This window comes from Narcine bancroftii, chromosome 3, assembly GCF_036971445.1.
Source record: "Narcine bancroftii isolate sNarBan1 chromosome 3, sNarBan1.hap1, whole genome shotgun sequence".
In the NCBI taxonomy this organism is placed as follows: Eukaryota; Metazoa; Chordata; class Chondrichthyes; order Torpediniformes; family Narcinidae; genus Narcine; species Narcine bancroftii.
In genome coordinates this window covers 270,232,193-270,259,787 of record NC_091471.1, presented here as the reverse complement: position 1 = coordinate 270,259,787, position 27,595 = coordinate 270,232,193, and the positions used below count along the sequence as shown (strand labels likewise).

At 39.9% G+C, this 27,595-nt stretch overlaps 1 protein-coding gene across 6 annotated transcripts in view; it reads left to right on the top strand.

The window, feature by feature from the left end:
- adamtsl5 (ADAMTS like 5) overlaps positions 1-27,595 on the top strand; it is a 118,621-nt gene that overhangs the window by 69,875 nt on the left and 21,151 nt on the right. For all 6 annotated transcript variants that reach the window (XM_069928125.1, XM_069928126.1, XM_069928122.1 and 3 more), the window contains 8 exons: positions 4,957-5,111; positions 9,240-9,300; positions 10,690-10,798; positions 14,770-14,897; positions 18,000-18,123; positions 19,940-20,023; positions 24,636-24,799; positions 26,976-27,180. In XM_069928125.1, coding sequence (XP_069784226.1) covers positions 4,957-5,111; positions 9,240-9,300; positions 10,690-10,798; positions 14,770-14,897; positions 18,000-18,123; positions 19,940-20,023; positions 24,636-24,799; positions 26,976-27,180 — 1,030 coding nt within the window. The remainder of the gene's footprint in view (positions 1-4,956; positions 5,112-9,239; positions 9,301-10,689; positions 10,799-14,769; positions 14,898-17,999; positions 18,124-19,939; positions 20,024-24,635; positions 24,800-26,975; positions 27,181-27,595) is intronic.

Sequence of the window (27,595 nt, the reverse complement as noted above, 5' to 3'; positions counted from 1 at the left end):
AGGAAACAGAGCAGTTGGAAAGGGAAATAGCAAATATAGAAAAAGAATTAGCAATGAAGGAAGACACAATTAAAAGAGAATTGACAGATAAAAAAATAAAATATGAAACACTACAAACATATAAGGTGGAGAAGAACATAATGAAGACAAAACAGAAATATTATGAACTAGGAGAAAAAACGCACAAATTTCTAGCATGGCAGCTTAAGACAGAACAAACTAAGAGAATGGTATTGGCATCAAGGAAGAAAGACAAACAAATCACATATAATACAACGGAGATTAACGAAAACTTCAGAGAATTCTACGAACAATTATACCAAACTGAAAACGAAGGGAAAGAAGTCAAAATAGATGAATTTTTAACTAAAATTGAACTACCAAAATTACAAATAGAGGAACAAAATAAATTAACAGAACCATTTGAAATAGTAGAAATACAAGAGATAATAAAAAAACTACCAAATAATAAAACACCAGGAGAGGATGGATTCCCCATAGAATTCTATAAAACATTTAAAGATTTATTAATTCCTCCCCTCCTGGAAGTAATCAACCAGATTGATAAAACACAAAGCTTACCAGATTCATGCAAAACAGCAATAATTACAGTAATACCAAAGACAGGGAAAGATCCACTCGCACCAGCGTCATATAGACCAATATCTTTACTTAACACAGATTATAAGATAATAGCTAAACTATTAGCAAACAGATTAGCCGACTATGTACCAAAAATAGTAAATCTAGACCAAACTGGATTTATTAAAAAAAGACGAACAACAGACAATATTTGTAAATTTATTAACTTAATTCATGCAGTACAAGGAAATAAAGCTCCAACAGTAGCAGTTGCTTTAGACGCAGAGAAGGCCTTTGACAGAGTAGAATGGAATTATTTATTCAAAGTATTACAAAAATTCAGTTTACCAGAGAAGTATATTAATTGGATTAAAGCATTATATAAGGGGCCATTGGCGAAAGTGACAGTAAATGGATATATATCAAAGCAATTTAATTTAAGCAGATCAACAAGGCAGGGATGCCCACTATCACCCTTATTGTTCGCGTTAGCTATAGAACCACTAGCAGAATTGATAAGAACAGAAAATAAAATAAAAGGGATAAAAATAAAAGACAAGGAATATAAAATCAGTTTATTTGCAGATGACGTTATAGTATACTTAACAGAACAAGAAATATCAATAAAAGAATTGCATAAGAAATTGAAGGAATATGGAGAAGTGTCGGGTTACAAGATTAATGCAAATAAAAGTGAAGCAATGCCAATGAATAATGCGGATTTCTCAAAATTTAAGAAAGAATCACCATTCAGATGGCAAATGCAAGCAATACGATACCTAGGTATACAAATAAATAAAAACCTCGGCCTTTTATATAAACTCAATTATTATCCATTAATGAAAAAATTACAGGATGACTTAGAGCATTGGAAAGACTTACCACTAACACTAATAGGAAGGATAAACTGTATTAAAATGAACATTTTCCCAAGGATACAATACCTATTTCAGGCATTGCCAATACACTTGACGGAGAAATTCTTCAAGGAGTTAAAGAAAATAATAAGGAAATTTTTATGGAAAGGGGGGAAACCGAGGATAGCACTAGATAAATTAACAGAATGGTATAAACAAGGAGGCTTACAACTGCCAAACTTTAAAAATTATTATAGAGCCGCACAATTAAGATAACTATCAGATTTTTATCAAACAAGGGAAAAGCCAGATTGGACTAGATTAGAACTAGATAAAATAGGGGAGAAGATACCTGAACATATATTATATAAATGGGATGAAAAATTGGTACAACGTAGGAATTCTCCAGTATTACATCATCTGCTCAATATTTAGAAGAAGATTCATGTAGAAAGGAATAAAACAAATTACCAATTATCAAAACTAATACTGATGCAAAATCAGTTAATCCCTTTTACAATAGATAACCTTTCCTTTAGAGAATGGGAGAAAAAAGGGATGAAAAGAATAGAAAATTGCTTTTCAGGAAATAAATTACTATCCTTTGAACAAATGAAGGATAAATATAATATAACTCAAGATACAGTGTTGGCATACTACCAACTGAAATCCTACTTGATGGACAAATTAGGAAGCAGTATGAGGTTACCAGAGGGAAGTAATTTTGAATATGTGATTACAGACACAATGATAATCAAAAGATTTATAACAAATATGTATATTAAACTGCAAGAAAAGGAGAATGAGGAAACAAATGGTAAAACTAAACAAAAATGGGAACAAGATTTAAACATAAAGATAAAGAAGGAAGCATGGAAGAAGTTATGCTCTGGAACTATGAGAAATACAATAAACACGAGGTTATGTATGATACAATATAACTGGATACACAGGCTATACATTACACCTCAAAAGTTAAATAAATGGGACCCAACAGTATCTGACAGATGTTTTCGCTGTAAAAGGGAAATGGGAACAACAATTCATGCAATTTGGACATGTGAAAAAGTGAAAAAATTTTGGTAAGATCTAAACCAGATATTAAATAAAATCACAAAAAGCAATATACCAAAAAACCCAGAGATTTTCCTCTTAAGTAACAGAATGAATAAATGTATTCTACTAGAAAAAGTAATATATAATTTAAGAAATAATATTACAATATTTGAACAAATATGGGAGCGATACATGAAACACAATAGAGAAAACCTACCGGGGACATCTACCACCTAAAATGACAGAAGGAGAAGGAAATGAAAAGAATTGACTCAGTGGAATTTCTTGTTTATTTTTTATTGAGTGACAACATTGTTTGACGGGTTAAATGTATCTTAGATTCTGAACTTTAAATGAATGGGAGGGGAGGTAGGGAGGGTGGGAGCGGAAGAGGGAGGTGGGGGGGAGAAAACAACACTGTATATATTTGAAAAGAAAAATGTATGTATCTTGATTAATGTGGTTTATAGTGTGAAAAATAAAAAATATATTAAAAAAAAAGAGAATAGACAGGGCCTTGGTTTAGTATCCCATCCAAGACAGTAAAAGCATTTTGTCATTGACTGGACCTGAAGATGCAGAAAGCTCCAAAGCAGATGTAATCAAGCTGGATGGGATGCTTGAAATTTTGCACTAAAATGTAAACAGTTTCTGGACTCCAACAAAGTTATTTGTGGCACTGAAAGGACAATCTGAAATGATAAGGGAAAGAATGAAGGAGACATGTTCCTTTTACAAAGAATGCAGTTGGGAAGATGATTGACACCTGTATAAACCAGATAGACTTCTGTTTCACCCCTTCGATGTGTATATGGAAGCTGCTTGTGTCATATTTTATTGATGTCTGGTGTTAAATCATGGAGTGCAATGTAGCATGTTAAAGATCCATTTCACATGACTTGTAGGTGAATCATGTCATAAGGGAATGCAGGATATATGAAAGGCTCATTTTATGATAAATTCAAAACTGATGTACGAGAAATACAAAAACTACAAATGCTGAGTCTCAATAATAATCCTGACCTGAAACGTTGACTGTCCACTTCTATTCATGACCTGCTGAGTTCCTCCAGAATCTCATTGTTCACAATCCTGCGTCAACCCTTAAGTCTCCAAATCAGTGTGTGGGTGAGGTATCATTGTGTGAGGTCTCAGGAGAGGAAGAAAAGCAAAACGGGTATCCTAATTTAAACCTAGCCTGTTAAAATGAGCACAATTTCAAAAGTTAGAATCACCAGGAGTTCAGCTCTCCTTGTTAACAGGATAATTATTTGTCCCTGAGCTGAGGCACTGATGACTTGTCCGCTCCAATACAAGGACCAGCAACTTTTGCCAGTTCCAAGCCTATCTGCCATTGAATCCTTTACTCAAGCAGTACAGCTGGGTCTCACAGATCCAGTGTCCCTGGTTCACTCCTAACCTCCAGTGTGTCCACGTGGAACTTGTATGTTCTTCCTCCGACTGCACGGGATTCTTCTTGGGACTATAGTTCCTAATTCCAAAGACTTATTAATTGCCCACGGTAAATCACCCTCCCCATGAAAGGGGTCAATGAGAATGTTGGAGCAATAAAATTGGATTTGAAAAAATTAGTGTTTGTTTGTCACAACAAATGAGCCTACAGTATTTCCATCCTGTGATAGTATGATTTTGACAATTACAGAGATGAAATTCATTTTTCTTTATGCAGTGAGTTGGAATATACTCAGAATATGTTGCCTGAAAGATTCAAGAGTATCTTTCAAAATGGAATTGGATACTTGAAGGGTGTGCTGTGAGGACAGAAGTGGGATCAAACCTTTCACACAGGTACATTGGGGCAGATGGTTTTCTTCTGCAGTTTATTCCACAACCACCTTGTACTCCATCTGGCCTCGATGCAAAGAAAAATGTTAAAGTCTGCCTGATTCTACTCATGGCTTTTTAATAAATATTCATCTGAAAAGTCACTGTAGATTCTCCAACCATGCTGTGGCAATGGATTTGAAAACAATTGGAGGAGGGGACTCTTCAACCAGATGTCATCAACATCAACTTCTCTGCTTTCTGCTAGCCTACCCTATTCTCCCTCTCTTCCCCATCCCTCTGTCTTCTTTCCTCCAGCTGTCCACCCTCTTCCCTCATCACAGAGCCATCCCCCCTTCCCCGTTTGCCCTCCCGCCCCTTATCCACCTATTACCTGCTACCTGTGGGACTATGCTCCTCCCCTTGGCCCTTCCCCCCACCACCAGTTTGTTCAGGTGACTGCCTACATTATTTCTTCACACCTTGATGAAGGACTCAAGCCTGAAACGTTGGATATGTATCGTTATCTTTGGCCTGCTGATTTTCTCCAGCATTGTGGGGTTTTTTTTTAAACTTCAACTACAGTTTTGCAGACTTTGGTGTTTTACTCCTTTGAAAATATGTTGGACGGATTGACTGACTCGGCAATTTTATTCATGCTTATTTCTACAAGTAGGCTGCAAACCAGAAGCTAAGGCGATCTCAGTGGGTGAACAAGCCCCGGCAACGGCGACAGGCCTGGATCAGTGAATGGTCAGCATGGGGAAGCTGGAGTGTTTGCTCTGGCACTTGTGGAGGGGGTGCATCCTTCCGGAATAGGCGCTGCCTGAGGTACGTAGCCAGAACTTTTATCTCCATTGTGTAGGTTTCTTGCTACTACGTTGGAGCTCAACAGCATTGGCATTTTCTCCATTGCATTGTCCAATGCCCCCTGGGGCAACGACTGGAGTGTTTGCCAAGGAGCTCGCTACATTGACCTCTGGTGGTTGAAATTGTCTACTACAGCAATGGAAATGTGGACATGATAATGCATTGGGGGTAATATTCCAATGAAGTATTCCTTCTTTGATAATCTCAATAAAGATTAATTTTTTTACTGACGTAAAATGAATTAAAAAATCAGAACTCAAATATATATATTTTTTAAATTATAAAGGGAGTCTTTTTTAAATTGGTGTGTTTTGAACTGGGTGTATGTGAGAGAGAAACAATGCAATATTTTTACAATTTGTTTAAAGTTAAAGGATGTTTGTCTTTTTAATGAAGAAAGGATTAAAACAGCACATAGTTTAATAACTGTGTTTTAATGTCTCTTCTCTCTCTTTGGCTTGGCTTCGCGGACGAAGATTTATGGAGGGGGGTAAATGTCCACGTCAGAACAATGCTCCCTAATTTCACTCCTAAATAACTCAGCTTCAGGTTCTAAGATTGCATGCTTCATTCTAGATTCCTGCACAATATGGAATGGCCTCTCTGCACTAATTTTGTTTAAAATCATTCATTATTTTCAATCACCTATTAATCTTCAAAATCAAGATTTCTTTGGTATTAACTCCTTGAAGACAGTTCTGTGTTACTGCTACCACAGCCATTAGAGCTAACTTCTCCATATCTTTTAATCTTCTTAGCTGCCACAATAAAGTCTCGAATCTGAGCACTTAGTGTGAAACATTTCTTTGCTATCTTCCTCAGGTACTAATCCAGTGGTTCTCAACCTTTTTCTTTCCACTCCATGTTAAATAATCCCTAAGCCCTCGGTGCTCTGTGATTAGTAAGGGGTTGCTTAAGGTGGGATGTAAGTGGGAAGGGAAGGTTGAGAATCACTGCTCTAAACCCAATTGTTACCGAAATATTTTGCTTGAGAAAAATTGTCATTGGCCCAGTTCCTTTGGAGTTATGGAAACCTTGTATATAACAAGTCAATTAGGTACAATTAAAATAGTGGTTTTCAAACTTTTTATTTGCCCCACATACCACCTTAAGCGATTCCTTACTAATCACAGAGCACCGATGGCTTAGGGATTACTTAAAGTAGTATGTGAGAGGAAAGAAAAAGGTTGAGAACCACTGCACTTCTCCTTTGTTTATGCTTTCCTATATCCCATTCTCAGAGCATTATTCTTACATTATTCTCTGTTCTTGTCTTGCTGGGTTTTATAAAGTAGTTTTAAACTTCATAAGCAAGTTGGATTTTCAGATGTATTAATAGAATTGACGATTTGATTTAGGAGAAATTGGGGTTCACAAGGATGATTCCAGGTCATCATAAGAGAAGCATTTGACAGCCTGTACTCATCTAGGGGGATCATTTTGAATGTGAAAGGCGTGGACAGAGTAGATGTAGAAAGGTTGTTTCCCATGGTGGAAGAGTCTAGGTCAAGAAGGCACAACTTCAGGATTGAAGGATGTCCTCTTAGAATAGAGTTGCAGAGAAATTTCTTTGACCAGAGGGTGGTGAATCTATGGAATTTGTTGCCACCAGCAGTTGTGGAGGTGGGTCATTGGATGTGTTTAAGGCAGTGATTGATAGATTCTTGATTAGCTAATGCATCAAAGGTTATGGGGAGAAGGCCAGGCAGTGGGACTGAGTGAGAAAGTGGATCAACTTGTGATTAAATGGCAGGACAGACACGATGGGCTGAATGGCCTATTTCTGCTCCTAGGTCTGATGAGATGTTCAGATAGATTATTTTCATCACATTCAGTATAGATATTGAAAAGTATTTCTTGGGATGTTACCATTTGTAAGATGAGTATTATTTACCTCTTTGATATCCTTGAGAGGTTGTGGTGAACCTTTGAGGAAACACCTTCAGCCCCCACAGTAATTCACGGGGTTGTTGGGTTGGGAGTTCCAGGATTTGAACCCAGAGTCAATCTATCTCCATGCCATGGAATTTGGAAGGGAATGACAGGTAGTGTCTCTCTCACGTATGTAATGCTGTGCACTGGCGATGGAGAGAGTGGGAGGAAGTTATCGAGCAGTCGAATAAGCAGGCTGTTACAGATTATCAGCCTTGCTAGTCGCAAGAACACCCCATTCGCAGGCAAGACGGTGTTTCATTTGTTTGGAGGGGAAAGTGTTCCCAGGATTATCAAGGAAGCTAAAAGACTGGTGTCCATGTAGTTGACTGCAAGTCTACCTTTGGGAAGACCAAGATGACTGGAAAATAAGCCCTCAAAGTTTTAATACATCAACCCAAACACAACTCTGGCATTTTCCTGTCTCTAGGGTTTTTGCATAATAAAGTCAGGACAAAGCTCAAACTATTGGGTTAAATTTGGCTTAAAACATTGTGGAATTATAATCAAAAGAATGAACTTAAATTATCCACTTTGTTACTCCCCAGAGGAATTCCCAGTGATGAATTCCCTGGTTTTAGAAAATAATTTGAGAACTCAAATTGTACATATTGTTTCCTTCAAATAACAGCTGCAAAAATAATTCCCTGTGATTTTTTTTGTAAGGAGAAATGTAGAACCAGAAGGATGATCCTGAATTGAACTGTTCCCAAAATTGACAAAATGTTCACAGGGTATTGACATAGATTGAGTTTCTAGAACAGGAATAAATCATCACATTTTCAAAGCCCTTCAATTCTACAATCATTATACACCTCCATCCCCCATACCCAAGGTTTCTAGGTTCTGTGTGAACCATCACCTCTGATGTCTTGCTTTAGTTCCCTAGCACTCCGTGATGCCAGAGCATTCGGTGTCTCTCCTTTGAGGCAAATTTTGCAACAATTAAATTTTGACGAGGATTCTAAATCACTGCAAATTGAGTATACATTTTGAGTTCACGATTACACAGGGTTACCCATCTCTGAAGCCTTCCCAATCCTGAAACCTTCCAAGATCTCAGCATTCCTTCAATTTTAGCTTCCTCCACATCCTTGACTTCCAATGGTCATTGCTGGAAGCGGCATCCTCAGCTGCCAAAACACTCAGCTCTGGAATTCCCTCCATAAAGATGGCCACCTTCCTATCATCCCTCCTTCAAGGCCGTCATTGAAACCCAAATCATTGGTAAAATGTTTGCAGTTCTGTAATTATAACTTTCAGGGTTCAATGTCAATTTTTTTTTGAGAACAAAGAACATTTATTGTACAACAATGCAAATTTGGGTGCTTTCCCTTACCCTGGGAATACACACACACACTGGGGCTCACCCAACTTTTATACAGTTTATTTCAGTATAGAAGTACCCTCCCCCTTACATTCTTCTGCCTCCTGGATGAGTTTGGCATTAGGCAATCCTGTCTGCCTACATGCTGTTTCTGTGAACTTGGAGGACCAGGGGGTATCCTGTCAGTGTCCCATCATGTCATTATCCTCATTGTCCTTATTCACAAACCTGCCTTTGTTCTAATTCACACCTTCCCGACTCTCAGGGCTACCACCTTATATGCAGAACTTGCTGATTCTGTCTAAGGCTAGAAGACCTTTATCTTATTCAGACTAACTCTACTTCCTACATTCTAATATCTATTCTTATCCTATTCATACTGGCTTTATTCATTACACATATATCGATACTAGTTTCCTCATTTTCATATTTTATATCAGTTTTACTTATCTCTCACAATCCTCACTTTTCTTTTAGCTATGCTTCGTGACTTCTCAACTGGAATGTATTACTTGTAAACTTGGTCTTTTTCCCAGCTGGTTAGTAAACGAACTGCAGTCTCAGCATCATCAGACAGAATTAGGGAAACATACATTTTGGTCAAATTTTATTTTTGATGTAATTCTTGTAAAGTATCATAAAAGATGTCGGATGCCAGCTCTAATTTTGTTTGCCACCTTTCTACCATTAATCCCCTATTTGAGAAGACTGTTGGGAGAGAATTTGACACACAACTACCCAAAATTGGAAGCTTGACTTTGTAACAGGGTCGTGACTTTCTCTTCCATAGAATGAATGAGATGCACAATGTATTTGCTTTCAACTTTCAGATATGCCAATACAGAGGATTGTCAAGGTGATCAGAGACAGTACAGAGTGTGTAATGTTCAGGTGAGTATATTTTTTACTGGAAGTTTTTCCAAAAAGCTTGCTCCAATTTATTTATCTCAATTATTTATCCATTCCTATTAATCTATTCTTGACAAACATTTTATCCATTTCAATTCCTTTCATTCAGCTGCTTATTCATAGAAATTAGGCCTTTTCTAACTCATAATCACCTCCAGAGTCAATAAGGATCTATTCTCATCAACAATATTATTTAAAAATGTCAACACTGATAAAACCCAGGTCAACCATTTCCCCACCTCTTCCACTCCCATCTCTGTTCTGCTAGATTGTCTGTCCATCATCCCATTTCAGGTTGAAAGGTGACTCCTCTCAATGCAGTTTTGGGGAGCAGAGTTGAACACATCTGAATTGCTTCATCTTTTCCATTAACTTTATCTTCCATCCAGTCATGGTCCTGGCTTTACACCACTTTTGTGCAGAGCTAGGCTTTAATATCCAGATTTTTACTCCCCTCCACCTCTTCCTCAGCACATTTATTGCTAAAAATCCCATCCATCCCATCTGTGTCCCAACCATTCCAATGCTGCTCTGAACAGCTTCCTAAACTCTGTTTACTATATACCAGAAAACTCCTCTCTAGGCCTATTCTCTGTATTATATCCCACCCTGCTTTTGGTCACCCAGCACTCAGCACCATTGTTATTTCCCTAATCACTTACTCTTTAAAATTAAAGTTTACATCCTTGGTTCTAAATCCCTCCAGAACTCATACCTTTGTATATCTGTAACACTTATCACTCCCTTGATTCTTAGTTTCTCTGGCATTGCTTTTGGGTAATTCTCCCTCACTTTGCCCCATCAATGGCCACAATGCCTTCATCCAATCTCTATTTTTTTTTTTGCTTCCCTCATCTAACTCACTTTTGTGTTGAGACTAAACTTAAACCTCAGTCGATCCATTAGTCACCTTCCCTAGCCTTAACATTCCTTCCGTCAAATGATTTGCTTTGAGGGTGTTTTTCTACATTTAAAGGTGCAATACAAGTACTGGTTTGTCACAGGATGTGGATGTTGCTCATCAAGTTTAACTGTCCTTTCTAATTGCCAAGGAACTGAAGGATTAATTGACTAATTTCAATTCATTGATGCATATGAATTCACAAACAACTCAAACTATGCAATTTCCATCCCTGAAAGAAACATGGTGACTCTCTGAGTCTGGCTTAATCCTTTTTCAAGTTTATTTAATTACTTGAATTTAAATTCCATGGCTGACAAGGTGTGTCTTGATGTCTGAGAATCAATGGATGCTAGTCCAATTAATCAACTGTTATTATCTTACTGTATACATGTTATTTTTATTTTTCCATTTTGTGACCAGCACCAAGTTTTCTTCAGGTGACTTGTACTTTGACAAAATTTTCGCAGGAATGCCCTCCAGGGTCAATTGATCTCCGAAAGTTTCAATGCTCACTTTTTAACAACAAACCAATCCAAAGGAACATGGTGATCCAGCAGTGGCTGCCATTCTATGGAGGTAAGAGTGAGACCCTCACCCCATTTCTGAAATAATGGTCTCATCAATATTCACATGTCCTAAGTTTAACTGTCACATCAGGACGGCGCTGTCCATCTTGCCTTGTGTCTTGTTTGTATGGAATCATCTGATAATGCGGAGGCAACAGAACAATGTTGTCAGAATTATGGGACCTCGATAACTTGGATGCAGAACTTGATGTGCCCACTCGTGAGAGGTGATGTGTTGGGTTTTTTTTTAATGGGGCGCTCTGAGATTAACCTAGGATTTACCTCCCCTTTACTGGATAAATTAGGAGGAAATATGATTAAATTAGGCTTGTACATTTTAGTGCTTACAAAGGTTTATTGAAGTTTGAATGGAATTACTAGAGTGAGAGTTTTATCAGTCGAGACTGGGATGAGGAGATGTGAGGGTAAACTCAAATTGAAAAATGTCCAAAAATGTTGAATCACATAGTAGGTGCTAAAAATGGAGACAATTGATGACCAATCAATTAACCTTAATTCTGAAATTATCCGACTTTTGTTTTGGTGGAAAAAAAACTCAGCATGGTTAGCGTAACTTTGTTATAGCGCCAATGACTGGTGCTTGAATCCAGCACTCCCTGTAAGGAGTTTGTTCTCCCTGTGCCAGCATAGGTTTTCTCTGTTTCAAGATCTCAAGATTCAATTTATTGTCAAGTAATAAAAAGTGTCATATTACACAAAATTGACTTTTGTCTGCCACAAGGTAGACAGGTTCACCATCGGCAGAAATTGCCTGAAGCACTTCTTACGATCAGGGAAAGAGAAGCAAAAGAGAGATCAGCCCCAGAGACACAGAGTTTCCACGAATTCGCCTCTAGCGCTCCCCAGTCTCCACAGTCACACAGAGTTCAGTCCAAAGCATTGGCAACCCAAGCTCCAGATCCGAACCTCCGATACAATTATCAGTACCCTCTCACATCCCGATCCAACATCTGGTACCCTTTCAGCCAGTTTCAAGCCGGCCTGGTGTGAGTCCCTTGATCACAAGCTCCAATGGCCCATAGCCTGCATGGTTCCTTGCACGAGTCACCAACAGCCCACTGTCTGTGTGGGTCTTTCAACCGCAGTACCGCTCACCAGTCTGCTGCCATGGTCGCCACCCCGTGGGCTGTCTTCTCTGTTCACCTTCTCAAATGGGGAGTAGTCTGCCCATTTTCTGGTGCTCTGTGCTAGTCCTCCACTTCCCTGGAGTCTTCAGCCCCTCGTGGCTGCTCCCAATCATAGATGCTGCCATCTTGGGCACAGAAACAACTGTCACGGATTTTAAGTAAAACTACCGTCGGCTCCTTTAACAAGCCATTGAAAGCCTGTACAGAGCTGACGGCAGTCAGACTGGAAGGTTGGACCCTCCAGGAGTGCTGTATCTCTGCTCCCCTCTCTCCGTGGGTCCACTCCAGTGCTTCCATTACAGCAGTTCCTGCAACGCTGCCATTTTACCCCACCCTTAAATGCATCAGGCTTTTAGGTCAATTGAAAGTAATTGGGTGGCACGGGCTCATGGTGCATGTCTTTAAAAAGAAAAATTATGGAGCCAGGACGGATAATGGATGTTGATCAGCCACAATCTTATTGTGTGATTAAACAGATCTGAAAGACTGAATCGTCTATTTCTATGTCTGCATCGTGTAAAATTTAGTTCACTTGAGCTCTTTGAAGCTTAACTAGTTAACAAATTTCAATGGAGTTACTTCTCCAAGTGTATAACTACTAACAATATAACTCCTGGTTTTCATGTCTTGCACCAAATCTGGGTTAAATGACTTCATAGAAATCAGCACAGAGTATTTCGAGGAGAAATGCGCAGATGCCCTGTCCCCTAAAGACTTATCTAAACTACAGCTGTTTCATTTGGGGGTGAAAATCATTCCCCAGGGAGACTATTCATGATGCCCATCTGGAATGTAAACTCATTATTTTGAAATTATACAATTTTCAAAAATAACACAGCAATGGAAGTTGTTACAGATATTTTTTTTAACCACATTGCTTCATGCAATGGCCTCATGAGGAGAGCAGAAAGATTAATGAAGAAAGCTTATCTCACAAGCAGCTGAACACGATGGGAAATTCAACATAAACCAATCTAATATCTAATGGTATTCCCCTTGCTATGTTCTTCATCCAGGAGCATGCTCTAATTTTCAAGTTCCTCATAGGATGAGCATCCCCCCCTTCCCTCAGGGATCTCCTCAAGATCTGCATCACTCCTGTGACTGTGTCCAGGAGGTGCCAAGGCTCCCTCGGGAGCTTAAGAATGTTACTTGCACTAAGAGTTGGTTCTGGGTGCTGTCGCTTCCTTTGGGACAGAGGAGGCAAAGGAGAGATGTAACTGATTGGTATAACATTATGAGAACAGGAAGGACCTGGGCAGGGGGTTAACAACCAACAACATGGATGTTAGTAAATACATAAAAGAATGGGACAAGTGAGGAAAACAAGTTCTGCCAAAAAGTATCATGGAATCTTAGAAAGATTCAGCACATCACTGGGCCCTTTGACCCACCTGATTCCTGCCAACCTTGATGCCTCTGTACGCCATTCCATTTACTTGTATGATGCTTGCAAATCTTTCCACTCCAAGCACCTGTCCAATGCCTTTAAAATCTTGTAGTTGTATCTGCCTTCCAACAGCTTGTTCCAGATAACCATCACCCTCTGGGGGAAAAAATCTTTCACTTCAGATCTCCTCTACCTTAAACCTGTACTCTTTCCTTCTAGACTCCCCTGTCATAAGAAAAAGACTCTGACCATCCAAAGCCTTCATTATTTTATTCACCTCAGCCTCCCATCTACCAGTAAGAATAAACCCAGCTTATCCAATGTCTCCTTCTAACCAAAGCCCTCCATTCCAGCCAACATCCTGATGAATTTCACCTTCACTCTCTCATTTGTAGTCAGGAAACCAGAACTGTACCTCCAATATGATCTATTTAGTATTACTTAATACTAAATGACTTCTTCAGTACCCTACCCACCAGTGTGTCCATATTCAGGGATCTATGGTCTTGCACCCAAGGTCTCTCGCATTGGGATCTGAAATCCCCAATATGTTTAAAAGGTGTCTGGGTGAACAGTTGGAGAACTGTGAGCTAAGCATGAGAGCTGGGAAGGTGGGGAGGTTCTATTGTATGTTGAACTCTGAGATATCAGGGCTCCTAATCTTTAATCATCCTCAAATTAACATCCATGCCAGTTATGTTGGGAAAGGGGGTCTTTGTCCAGAAACCGAGTGGAACTTTGCGGCCATTAATTTTGGCTGTTTTGATGGCGGCTGAGACCTGGAGTTCGAAAGGGCATTCAAACTTTCGGGAGGCTAGTGGCAATGCCTGTTTCGCCATGCCAAAGGCTAACTGCTATTCAGGGTCCCAGTGAGGTGTGGTGGTCTTCCTGGAGATAGCATTCAGTGGGTGTAGCAGCATGGCAAAATGGGAGATGTGCTGCCGCTGGTAGCCCAAAAGGCCAACGAAACTCAAGGTTTCAGCCTTGTTGGTCACTGCTGTGTTTAATATTTTATTACATGCCATCTCCAAGTTATCCCTCTGGCCAGAGTGCCACTGGATTCCCAGAAAGAGGACCATCTTGCTGGGACCCTATATTTTTTCCCAGTTGATCACCCAGTCATTGGGGGCAGGGTGCAGAGATGAAGGAGACCAGAGTCCAGTAAGGCCCTGGATAAGTATGTTGTTGATGTAATGGCTTACATCGACATCAGGAAGGGCAATATATTTTTTTTAGATTGCAGGCTGGGTAACATGTCCCTGGGGTAGGCGACAAAAGGTGTATTGAATGCCACCCCAGTTAAAAGCAAACTGTTCTTGGGAGCAGGGGATTAAGGGGATGGCAAAAAGCACATTTGATTAACTTGCATTTGGTCCAATATCCAACTCTGACCCTGCAGATTTATGTGAGTTTATGAATCCTGTTCTCTCTTCTTTGAAACAGCCCCCAACCAATGTGATCTCAATTGCCTGGCAAACGGGAAGAATTTTTACTACAGATTTGGCTTTGTACTTGATGGGACAAAATGCAGCCCTAACTCATTGGATATGTGCATCAGTGGGCAGTGTCTGGTGAGTCACTTCTCAGAACTTTGTATGGACCAAAGCACAGGCTTTAGCACACATTGAGCTAACCGTTTCAGTTAGGTATAGTCAAGACAGAGATTGATAGATTTTTAGATAATGAGGTTAGTGCAATAACATTGCATTGAGGTAAAATATCTTATGAGATGGCAGAGCTGGCACAAGGGAAATTGTGACCCAACACTGCCTGCTGTTTTTTAGTTTATCATCTGGTCTGACTGTGGACAAACGAGTTTCTTTTTATCCCTACAATATCACTGGTGATTCTTACCTGTCAATGCTAACCTGTAACTTACAAATATCATTACCATCCTAATTTAAAACTGTTGCCAGGGCCAGAGTTAAGGGCATCATTTCTATTTTTCCTGCAAATAAATCTTGTTCAATACTCTTCCCCCACCCCCCCCCCCCCCCCCCCCCCCCACTGTTACTGAACTGATTGGAAACTCCCAAACATAATATCATCTCAACTCACTCAACAGTATCAGGCCTCCTGTGGACCAGCTCCTGACTGGACATTTTAAAGTTTTATTGACCTGAAATGGGATATTGACAATACTTAATAGTATAATTTCCACCTGATTACAGAAATATGACTGAACCTGAGATCCAAATGAGTCCTCGACAAGTGGCCTCATCTTGCTTGAATTGAGATTAGTTTGAGTTCCAACATACTGTACACTTCAGTGGATAAGTTGACCTTCAGTTAAGACGAGACCCCAATTTCAGTCTGAATTTTATGTTTTAATTCATATTGGTGGTACAAGATAGCCCCAAAAATTCCAGATTCACGGTTCAGCCTGTTGCTAGCTTCTATCTTAACCAGTTTAAACAAAAATTTAGCGAATTGTTATCATGGAGCCACCAGCAAAACTAAAAAGGTGTAAAGCAAGTTTTAAGCTAAAATTTTCTATAGCAATGGATAGTACAGCGGATGATCTATTGTGGGACACTGACGACAAAGCTGAAGCTGACTCACCAAATTCAGACTGAGATCTGTATGATGACGTGTCAACAGTGAGACTCAGTTCTTCATCTCAGACGATGAAGCCAGTGATTTTCAAGGATTTTAAATATGAGTGACGAATGTTTGTTTTTTAATTATTTTTATTATTGGTTAAAAATATCACATTATAATGGATCTTAGTGCAAAATAAAAACTGAGTAGAATTTTAAGGTCTCTGATTTTGTATCTGGCCTAAAGGACGATGCCTTTGGGGTGTTTATTGGGTGTTCAAGTATCGTCTTATCCATCAAAATGTACAGTAGGTTTTAGGCTTTAAGTTGCTGTGTCAGCAAAACCATTTCACACTGAGTGGTCGTTTAAGTAGATTGGAGTTTAAAATGTGGGACACCATTTGTTGCTGAAATGTACATTTATCTGTCTGTTTCCTGTATTCCTGCATGGAAGTATTTTGCTAATTATTTTAAAATCCTTTAATATAACTGAATAAAACTTTGACATTTTTGATTCCAAACAGTAATTGAAGGGATTGTGAAGTAATGCTTCCAGTATAAATCTGTCTGTGTCCTCATGCTGCCCAAAGGTTTTTGAGGTTAATTCCCCACGTCCTATACACTGAAGTGTCAATCATAAACCTAGATAACATTTCAACCTTTAAGTCATGAAAACAGAGCAGCTTTTAGCCCAACTTATTGAACATTCCAAGGCTTGTTCAAATTCCAGTTTATTGTCATATGTGCTGAGGTATAATGAGAGCCTTCATTTAGCAAGCTGTCCAGTTAATCCTTGCATAGTACAACAGTTATAAACACAGGACAGAATAGAGTTACAGGGTTACAGAGAGAGATCAGTGTGAAAATAACAAAAGTAATTTTGCTAATGTGAGGTTCATTTAGGAGTCTGATAATGGTGGGGATGAATCTGGTGGTGCATGATCTCACATCTATGAATCTTCTTCTTGGCAGGAGAGGAGAGAGGAGGGTGTGGCCATGGTGGGACGAGTCCTCTAATATGTTGGCTGTTTTTTTCCTGAGGCAGCGGGAAGAGTAGATAGAGTCAGTGAAGGGGATTGGGCCAGTCTGCATTCACAAATCGCTCCAATTTCGTGCAGTCTTGAGCAGAGCAGTCCCTGTACCACATAGTGTTGCATCCTGACTAGATACTTTCAATGGTGCATCTGAAGAAGTTGTTGAGGAATGCAGGTGACCTGCTGAATTTTCTTTGGCTCTGTACAGGGAGACATTGGTGTGTTTTCTTGATCACCACATCAAAGTAGTTCTTTTTTTCCATTTTTAGCTTTAGAGATACAGCTCAGTAACAGGCCCTTCTGGTCCTCGAACCTGTACTGCCCAAACACACCAAGGTGACTAATCATCCTTCTAGCCTTTGGAATGTGGGAGGAAACCCACACAGATAAGGGGGGAGGCACTTGTGGTGAGGGAGGGGAGGGGGAGAGAGTATAAACTCCTTACAGACACGGTGGATTTGAACGTAGGTCACTGGTGTTATTATGCCTGACTGTGCTACCCTAACTGTGCTGCCCTGGTTGGACCATTTCAAGCTGTTGGAGACGTTTACTCCTGGGAACATAAAGCTGAATTTTGGTAGATTTATTTTTTGGTGAGCTAGTTGGAGTCTCCTTCCTGACACCACCCCACGCACGCTCAGCAATGCAATAGGGGTGAGCTTTTGTGAGTTGGGTCCAGGCTAAATCACTGCACTTAGCCAAGTGGATAAATGGGGAGCCTTTTGAGTGAATTGTAAAACCTCATATTTCCAGTATCCAGAGCATTCAGAGCACAGGGTTGCTATATGGTACACTCATTTCTCTCTGCAGAAAACCCTGTAAATATAACTGGGGAGTGAAAGGATTAAACTCCACATTTAAATTGTTCACTTTTCATTTGCTATGGTGTCCTGAGGGAAAGATAAACAAGAGCCTTTACAATGAGATAACTGAGAGGGAAAACCTGTTACCAAGTTACCAAGATGTGTGCAATTCCCTCTGCAGCAGCTCCACTTTTTGAATGAGGTTCTTTCACTGTGAGCTAACACAAAGCATTGTCAAGGTGAATCGCTAGATATGTTTCTTTGTCCTTTTTTAATCCCTTTCTTGTGCTTTCCAGAAAGTAGGCTGTGATAATATTCTTGGCTCGAAGGCCAGAATGGATGCATGTGGAGTGTGTGGCGGACAGAACAACACGTGTGTCCTGGTCCGGAGGATGTACCAATCGGCCTACCCCTCTTCTGGTGATTGCCCTGACATTCTCGATGGGTGAATGCCTTGTGCCTTGACTAAAACATGAATCAGAATTCTTGTCCAACTCGGCAGCCTGCAATAGCGTGACCAGTGCACGGTGGGGCAGGATGCCGGAAAGTAATCGTACTTGCTGTGATAAAATTGAAAGATTGCTGGCAATATACATATATAGGGAACACAGACAGTTGCCTCATAAGTAGCATCAGCTCAAAAGCCATTGATCCCCACTACATTTCAAACATTGCTTGATTTTCACATTCCACAATAATACAGATTTTCCTTGGTTATCAAAACTTGGATCATAACTAATTATTATTATTATCTCCATTTGTCTCAGTTTTCCAAAGCAATTGACATTTGAAATATTAAGGAAACAAACTCGTGTTTTATTTTAATGTATAATTGCATAAGAATCATGGAGGAACTCAGTAGGTCCTTCAGCGTCCATAGGAGATAAAGATGAATAATCAACATTTTGTGCCTGAGCCCATCTTCAATAATCTTGTAGAAGGGCTCAGGCCTGAATGCTGGTTATATATCTTTACCTCTTATGGATGCTGTGTGACCTACTGAGTTCCTGCCACATTCTTGTGCTTTTACTACAGTCACCGTGTCTGCAGACTTTTCTGTTTCTCTTAATGCTGAAGTGGCTCTTTTCTTTACTTCATCTCTGTTCTGCTCACTTGAATGTTGCATCCAACAGGCCATGCAATTTAAATGTTTCTTAGAGAATAAAATCTTTCCTTGATTGCCTGTACTAAACACAGCAATTGTATCAGATGCTGGTTTAAATACTTTCTGATGTCAGTGGATAGCAGTTGAGGACCTATTGAGTATTTATGCCCTGCAAAGTAAACCCAATAATGACTGCTAACACTCAAGTTGAAAGAGACTATTTGGCCCATTATATCTTTGCCAGCCAGAGCTGGATTTTTAGATTAATTCCATTTCCCGGCTCTTGTTTAGCTGCTTATCATTTCTTAAATGTGATGAGGATTTCTGTCTCCATTTCACCTTTGGTCACCATCACTTTTACAGTGAAGTCCATTTTTTTCCAACTCCCCTCATTTCCACCTGTCAGGTAGATTTATACTAGAGCCCCTTAGTTATTAAAGGAAATAGGAAAACAGAAAAATTGGGTTTCACCCATCTGCTAAGTGGATGCTGCATCTTAACCAAACTGGAACTTGCAAAAAAAGAAATATTTGAATTGGGGCATCCTCCCTCTGAGAGAACAACCATGATGGTTTCCCCATTTAAAGGTGCTGGAAGCTGGCCTTCATACTCACAGATGGTGTCAGCTGCTATCTTGCTAAATGAGATGTATTTGTGGTGTTACTGCCTTTTTGTGAAGTGACCTGTGACCTACACTAAACCCCCACAATCTCTCTTTTAAAGACATTAATATATAATATAACCTATGACACTCTGTATTTCTTACAATATAACATTTACCACACTTTAAAAATTTATCAATGCTCTAACATACTGTGACCAGCTCTGTAAAAATGCAAACCTTTTCATTCACACATTCTAATCTATGGATCTTTGATTGTAATCTCTTGGGGTTTTTATTGCATATTTTAATTTCTTTGATTCTATTCCCAGATTCCAGGTTGTTAAAAATTAGTTAGATATTTTAATCAATTCTGACAAGTGCATGTTTAAGATTTGCATCTTGCTGGTTGCATTATTCTGGAGAGACACAGCTTCAAGAATCCAAAACAATGCAAAATTATAACTTTGGAAACTCCAGTGGTAATTGGTGTCATGGAGTTGATGTGTATTTTGTCCAATTAATCACAGGTTACTTTGGTTATAATAATGTGACAGTGATCCCCGCAGGAGCCACAAACATCAAAGTTACAGACAACAGCAGGAATTACCTGGGTAAGTCGATTTTTGAAATTATAAGTGTTCAAAGGTTTTTACAGCACTACATGCAAAGTTAGCCCGCCATTCAGTAAGTTTACTGATTTTACCCAGCACAGGATGAAGGGGTTGTGGTACAAGATGGGTTTGTAATAACAGGGAAACAAGTGAATGGAGCTTACTGTGTGAAAGCAATGGAGTTGTGAATATTAAAGACACTGTGAGGGATATTTGGAAGGAAAATCATTCTTGGTGAATGGTTCTAAATAGGCTTATTCTATGTGTATTGTGGTCCAGTAATGACTATAATATTTTGGCGATTTTGATAAGATTTAGAATAGGTTACATACACATTTTAAAACAGATCTTATTTGAAAGACTGAAGAAATATTGAAGATCTCTGGAGAATGTAAGCACATTTCACAAGTAGGTGTTAATTGAACTGATGTCATAAAATGAATGACCATTGTTATGAACTGGAGCCAGGATAGCTACAAGTACCTTTCTGCGAGAAAGAACTCCTGTTGTTTGCTGAAGAAGGTGGGGGTTTTGCAAGTGAGTCACATGGGGCTTTCTGGAAGCCAGTTGGAGATAGAGAGAAGAGAAGCTCTCTCGGTCAGCTAGTGTGTGTGACACTACAGCAGCTGAACAGGGCAAGCCAGGAAGAGCTGGTTGAAACTGACGAAAAGTTCCAAAAGCAGTGAATGGCTGGAAGTGCTATCTGTCTAATGTTTCTCTTGGAATAAGAGGAATGGAACTCTATGGTAGCTTGAAGAAAGAAGTTACCATCTGGAAAACCCTGTTGGGGCAAGTTTCATCAGCGAGACATTGAGGTGACTAATGGTGGTACCTCAGTTGTAGAAATCCTGGAACAACAAATCTCTCTCTGCAAACCCTACAAAAATCTTCCTGAGTTGTAAACATTTACCTTTCAAGCCTGGTGAACTTTATACATGTTAAATTCTGTGCACAGTATAAGAATTGCCTGCATCCAGAGAACTTGGAAGAAGGAGAAGTGAGATTGAATTGTGAATCAAAGAACTTTTCTTAAATTTACACACACATTACATACACGTGCATTTAGAATTAGAAGGGGGTTCATTTGGGTTAGTTAAGTATAGAGTTAAAGTTTGATTCTATTTTTCATGTTTAAAGTTGATTAAAATTAACTTTTGTTTTAAAAACCACTGGTCTTGGTGAATGTTTATTGCTGCTGGGTTTTGGGGTCCTTTGGGCTCATAACAGTTCTCTTGAAACTCATTTTTGCATCAAGAATAGATGAGGTTATCACCACTGAGGCCTGCTTCTATAGTCTCTTCCAACTTGTCCAATGGGTTGTTACTTCAGGGGCCCATCAAGTTAAGTTTAGAGGTGATCTGAGGAAAACGTGCACCAGAAAACTGATGGAATCTGGGAAGTGCTATCTGGAAAGTGGGGGGGGGGGGGCGGTGGTGGGGGGAGAAAGGAGGGTAGTTGTGGAGGCAGAGAGAGTCTTATGTCATTGAAGTATCCAGACAAACACTTGAATCACCAAGCCATAAAAGGCTTGGAGCCAAGTGCTGGAAAATGGGACAAGTACAGATGAATATTTGAACATGGCACTGGCCCACCCTATCTATGCCTCTCGTAATCTTGTAGACCTCTATTATGTCTCCTCTCGTCCTTCTATACTCCAAAGAAAAAAGTCCTTGCTCTGCTAACCTTGCCTCATATCACATCCTTGCTGTTGCCTGGTGGACAGCCACCTGGTTTATCTAATTTCCAAATATAGATCAATGGTCTAGTGAATTACAGAGATGATGTTATCATATCTTAAAGTTGTTATTGCTATAACAAGGGCAACGTGACATCTTGAAGTTTGTTATGTGAGCAATGTAATATTGACAACAGGAAATGAAGTTTCCTCCTGAGGAACAAAATATTCAGTATCCCTGCATTATGTATTAGCAACATTAATGTAAACAAGCTTGGGAACACTGCGAATTGAACTTGTGTCATGGTGGTTAGGAGAGCAACGCAAAGCCACAAGAGCTGTCAGACCACCAACTTCAGATCAGGAAGCACTAATTAGTGCTTTTGGGATAGATATGATAAGTCAAATTTCTTGCTGCCGGAACAAAGAGGCTGTTGTGTATATTTATATCTGAGCTGTCAGTGACATAAATTACTGTGCAAATTCCAGAGTCCTGCTTAGTTCCTCAGAAGTTCATCGGCTTCTTCTTTAAAGGGAAATCAAGACTCGGAATTAGAAAACCCTTCTGTTTCGAGTTGGGAGAAGCTCAACTAATTGTGATTTCCATGTATCCATGCTAAAAATTCTGGAACTCCAAAGGTCTCTCTGTGGACCTCTTGACTCTGAACTTTCTTTCAAAATTTGTGAACCAATTCCTTGGTCACCTGTAATAACTTCTCACCTAGTTGGGTGATTTTTTTAAACTACATTATACAGTAAAGCCCCTGTTATCCATAATTCAAACAACCTGCAGCCTCAAGCAACTGGAAAAAAAACTTGTGGAAAATAGGCCAAAAATACAGGTTTAACCTTTTGGACTCCATGACCCTGTTTTCAGGGACTACCAAGAACCACATATATGCCATGTCCCTGTTTCCCGGGACTGGTTTTATATCATACTGGTTTTCCTACTGTAGTTTATCCATGCACCCAGTCCGGAGTATATATTATAAAAGGTTTTAAAAAAGCCAGAGTCCAAAGGGTTAAAGTTGGCACACCTCATGATTAGTTTGCCAATCTCAAGCAACTGGAAAATATATTTATCCGGCATCTACTAATCCCCATAGGTGCCGGATACCAAGGGTTTTACTGCAGGTGCTATATTGACTCCTTCATATGTGAGATCTGATTCTTGTAACAATTTGACCCAAAAATTTCTTTTGAATAGTGAGACCAGGTCTGCATCTGCCCAAGGACATCATGCCCCCCCACCCCCAGCATCTAGGTTGAATGAAAGACCATAGATAAATCATCGATGACTATAAGGTTAACTAATAGATTGTTAGTGGAAGGGAAGGTTTAGAAATTCAATTTTTGAGCTACTTTGAGATCTTGGGATGAAATAAGAGGCATCAGTGGGGAGAAATGAAGCTGGTAAGGAATTGTTTCTCAAAAGGAACAGTGTAGCCTTCCCTTCTCCACATAGAATTGGGTTCCATTGGCCTCGCTCTCTAGCTCACTCTCTGTTGAAGCCAAACCCCCAGCACGCCACTGGGAGTGGGATCACCTATATTCGATGTCTGCTCCTGGAACACCTCAACCTCCAGCAACTAAAAATTTGCTATCGTACAAAACAGAATAATGGACCATTTTCATGTCATGCCAGGAATCAACCTTCCCAAAGTGTGTTGCACTTGTGTCGCAAGTGATTCAGGCTGTTAGGCTGAATTGTTATGTTGGATGTAATATTTCGTCTGGAGTACTGAGGTCAGGTGAATGTCCCATGACGTTCCCAAAGCAAGTTGGTTTTAACAGCCCAGCAGCAGTCAGTGGTTTCTCCCCAGTTGAATGCCAGACAATAATTTACATCATCATTTCCCCCTCCACATCTCCCACCAAACCCTCCAATCTCTTTCCCACCAACTCACCAGGTCCCAACGTTCACCACAATCCTGGCTCTAACCATCAATCCCTGCCCATCAACTTCTGCTCAACAAATAAACTGCATATGCTGGAATCTTGAGCAAACAATGAGATGCTGGAGGAACTCGGTCAGACGGAATCCACAGGTCAAGATTCGATAAAGGGTACTGACCAAAAATGTTGACTGATCATTTCTATCTGTGGATGCTGCTTGACTCTGAGTATCTTCAGCACCTCACTTAATTCTGCCAATCCTTAGCCAAGCATCCTCCAATCAGAACCACTGATTGGACTAATGGCCCTCTTTTCTCCAACAGAGACTTGATTTCCACCACCTGCATCCTGATTCCCTCGCCACTACCACCATCCTGGCGAAGAGTTGCTGATCACCATTCCTGACACCAAAATAAGGGTCAAAGATACAACCTGACTTTGGTGTGATTTGGAGCAGTTATAGTTGTTCACGCAAAATTAGCAGCGCAGAATGTATTGTTTACAATACAAATATTAAGCCACATTATCTTTATCTCGTGTAATATGCCATACAAGTCTATCATAAATGAGAGTCCTGTAACTGTTGGCCAAATCTGGCCAAGACTTGTCTCTTTCCTGTGAGCCCTTAAAAAAAAATTAAGGCCTATGTAACATGGATTATCCCTCCAAAGAGCTTCTCAGCACAGCACCATGATAGTCAGAATAGTGGGGAAATGTATATTCAATCACTCAGATGAATAAAGGAGCACATCAGTTAATGGTGTCCTTTATTTAAAAGTAACCCCTTTTGTCCCGCCTTCCTTACATGGTCTGGCCAACACATGAATCTAGATCTATAACGAAGTGATTGAAACTTGATGGGTTGTACTTGTGCAACGGAGATGACAATAAACTTGACTAAAATGTTCTGAGAAGCCACGGGTTTTGGGGTGGGGAACCATTGCAGCCCTATAGCCAATGGCTATATGTACCATGGATTAAGGTAATTCTATCAAGGGGATGTTTTAATTTTGATTTATTGATTATATTTTCTGTCTGCAGCTTTAATAAATGGGAAGAATCATTATGTGATCAATGGAAACTGGGTCATAGACTGGCCTGGTGAATATGACATTGCTGGTACCAAGATACACTACAAACGTTCGGCGGGCAATATTGAGTCCATTGAGGCTGCAGGACCAACAGCGGAAGATCTCCATGTGATGGTACAAATCTTCATGCAAAAACTTCACCAATTGTTTACATGTCTGTACCTGGTCATAACTTCTTACTGGTACCCTTCAGGTTCATTGTCATTCTGCAAGGAAAGACAATGCAGTCTAGTTTTTATGTGACTTCAAACCCACCAATGTAACTGGCTCTTTGGCGTCTGAGTCCATGAGACTTATGGGAAGAATTAGGCCATTCAGTACATTGAGTCATTGAAATTATGGCTGATGTATTTTTGCTTTCATCCCAGTCTCCTGCCTTCTCCCTGTAATCTTTGACACCCTTATTAATCAAGAGCCTATCAACCTCTACTTTAAATCTACCCATTGACCTGGAGCAACAGGTTCCACACATTCACCACCCTCCAGCTGAAGGAATTTCTCCTCAACTCTGTTTAAAAGAACATCCTTTTATTCTGAGGTTGTGCCCTCCAGTCCTAGACTCTCCCACTACATCTCCATATCTACTCCATCATGTCACTTATGGTAATGGGCAGCTAGGGACAGGTAATAAAGGCAATGTCTGCCAGTGACATCGATACCTCATGAAATAATGAAATGTATTCTCTTAATGGTGAAGTAAGCATTAAGATTTTTTTTGTATATGAGATTGTAGCAGGTCCTATATAATTCCAAGGTGTTTGCTGCATGTATGTCAAATCATTGTTAATTCCACGAGCAAGTGATCCTCAACACAGCACAGGTTCTAAAATTATCCTTTTGCAGTCAACAGCAAGTTACAATAGAAAGAATTGTTGGCCTGATGTGTTTACTTGGAGTCGATGTTCTTTGAAGGTTTAAAAAAATTTGGCGATGATCCAATTCCACATCAGTAGGTGAAAGGCAGAGAGTTTTTGAAACAAACATCATCTATTCAACTATACTTAGTCAGTTATTTCATAAATTTCCTTGGGATTGATGCCCTCTGTTCACGATTTCTCACAAAATCACAAGCACCTGTATAAGGAATGTGTATATGATCTTACAACTTAAAATGGACAGGCTTAAAGCTCTCACCAGACTCCTCAGTGTCCAGATCATCTTACTCGTTCCTCTTCACTCTGACATTTGTACTATATTTCCTCAGTTCTGACAGAGTTTTGGCTTGAAACGTTAACTATTATTTGTCTCCCACTGACTTAAATTTAAATTCAGACAGGCCTTTCTGGCCTAAGTCCCCATGCCCCCCAAATACCCCAATTAACCGACCACTCCTGCACATTTTGAAGGGCGGGGGGAAACTGGGATGCCTGGGGGAAACCCACACAGGAATGTACAAACTCCTGACAGGCATCCCAGATTCAAACCCGGTCACTAGCGCTGTCATAGCATTCCACTAACCGGACGGATATAATCCCTGCTCAAACCACTGAGATACCTGCAATTCCCTGAGTGTCCACAGGATAATCTTATCCTTCTGGATGATCAAATGAGATGGTCTGGAAGGAGTCCATTATGCCTGAGCTGACCCTTTGAATGACCTTTCCAATTGATTCTCTGCTCTTCAATGTTATTGTTCTTTAGAAATATACCAAATTTATATTTGAAAGTTATTGCCAAACCCCTCCTAGCATCCTTTTGAACAGTCCACAGTTCATCTAAAAACAATTCTCCTCATTCTCCCCTTAGTTTCACTTGGTAAAATCTTGCCTTTGAGTCAAGTTCTGCTGTTCAATTCACACTTTGCAGCACAAAATTTAACCAGCTATTCGAAAAGAGTACAGCTCTGTTGAAGTTGCTGTTCCATGGATGAGACATTCTGTCTTCCTGCTGAGGTGATAGAAATGTATTGTTGGTACCAAGAATATGGAGCTATTACAGGCAACATTTATCTCACAGTACATAATAACCTCACTGTGGCTTATGTTCATTTCCCAATGAACAAATTGTCTCTGCATTGTCTACAACAATGAGTGCACTTCAAAAAGTGCGCCATTGCTTGATGAGCACTTTGAGATGTCCTGTGGTTATTAATATAAATGTAAACCTTAATATCTTTCTAATCTGCATGATGTTTCTTTGATGGTATTTTAAGTTGACCTTGAATTATTAATAGTCATTGATGAAGTAATTGGTGAATGAAATGAGTTCAGACCAAAATGAATGTAGATAGGCTAATTCCACCCAATGCAATTAGATCAATGGAACATGAGAAAGTCATTGTGTGTTGCAGGTTCTCCTTCAAGAGGCAAACTCGGGAATTGAATGCGAGTTCTGGATTCCTAATGAGCATTATAGTCATTACCAAGGTGGCCATAGTCCACTAAGACAACCTGAGACCGCTATAATAGAGGCTGACCTTCCTCTGCACTACCTGCCCTGGGCACCAACTACCACAACAGTCTCCCCGACCACTGTCGCCACCAGAAGGCCACCAGGTAGGGAACCAGCCTTTGCTTAAATGGGGCCATTGCTCGGCTGCAAGTTCTAGTCATTTTCTATTTAGGAATTTACTGTAGGGGCTGGAGATCTGACCCACAACATCATCGCTAGATCCAACAGTGTCTTCAAGTTTTCAGGTGACGTAACAATTGGCTTCATCCAAAACAATGCATTGCACTACAGAGAAGAGGTGGAAAACCTCATGATGTGATCCAAGTAACAACCTGAGTCTCAACGTGGACGAAACAAAGGAGATGATTGTGGACTTCAGGAGGACCAGGAACTGACCACCCTCCTCTGCACATCAATAACTCCATAGTAGAGAGACCTATTGTGGACAAACAACATCTCCTCACTAGTCAGGAAGGGGAAATAGGGATTGCACTTCCTGAGAAGACTGAAGTGGGCAAG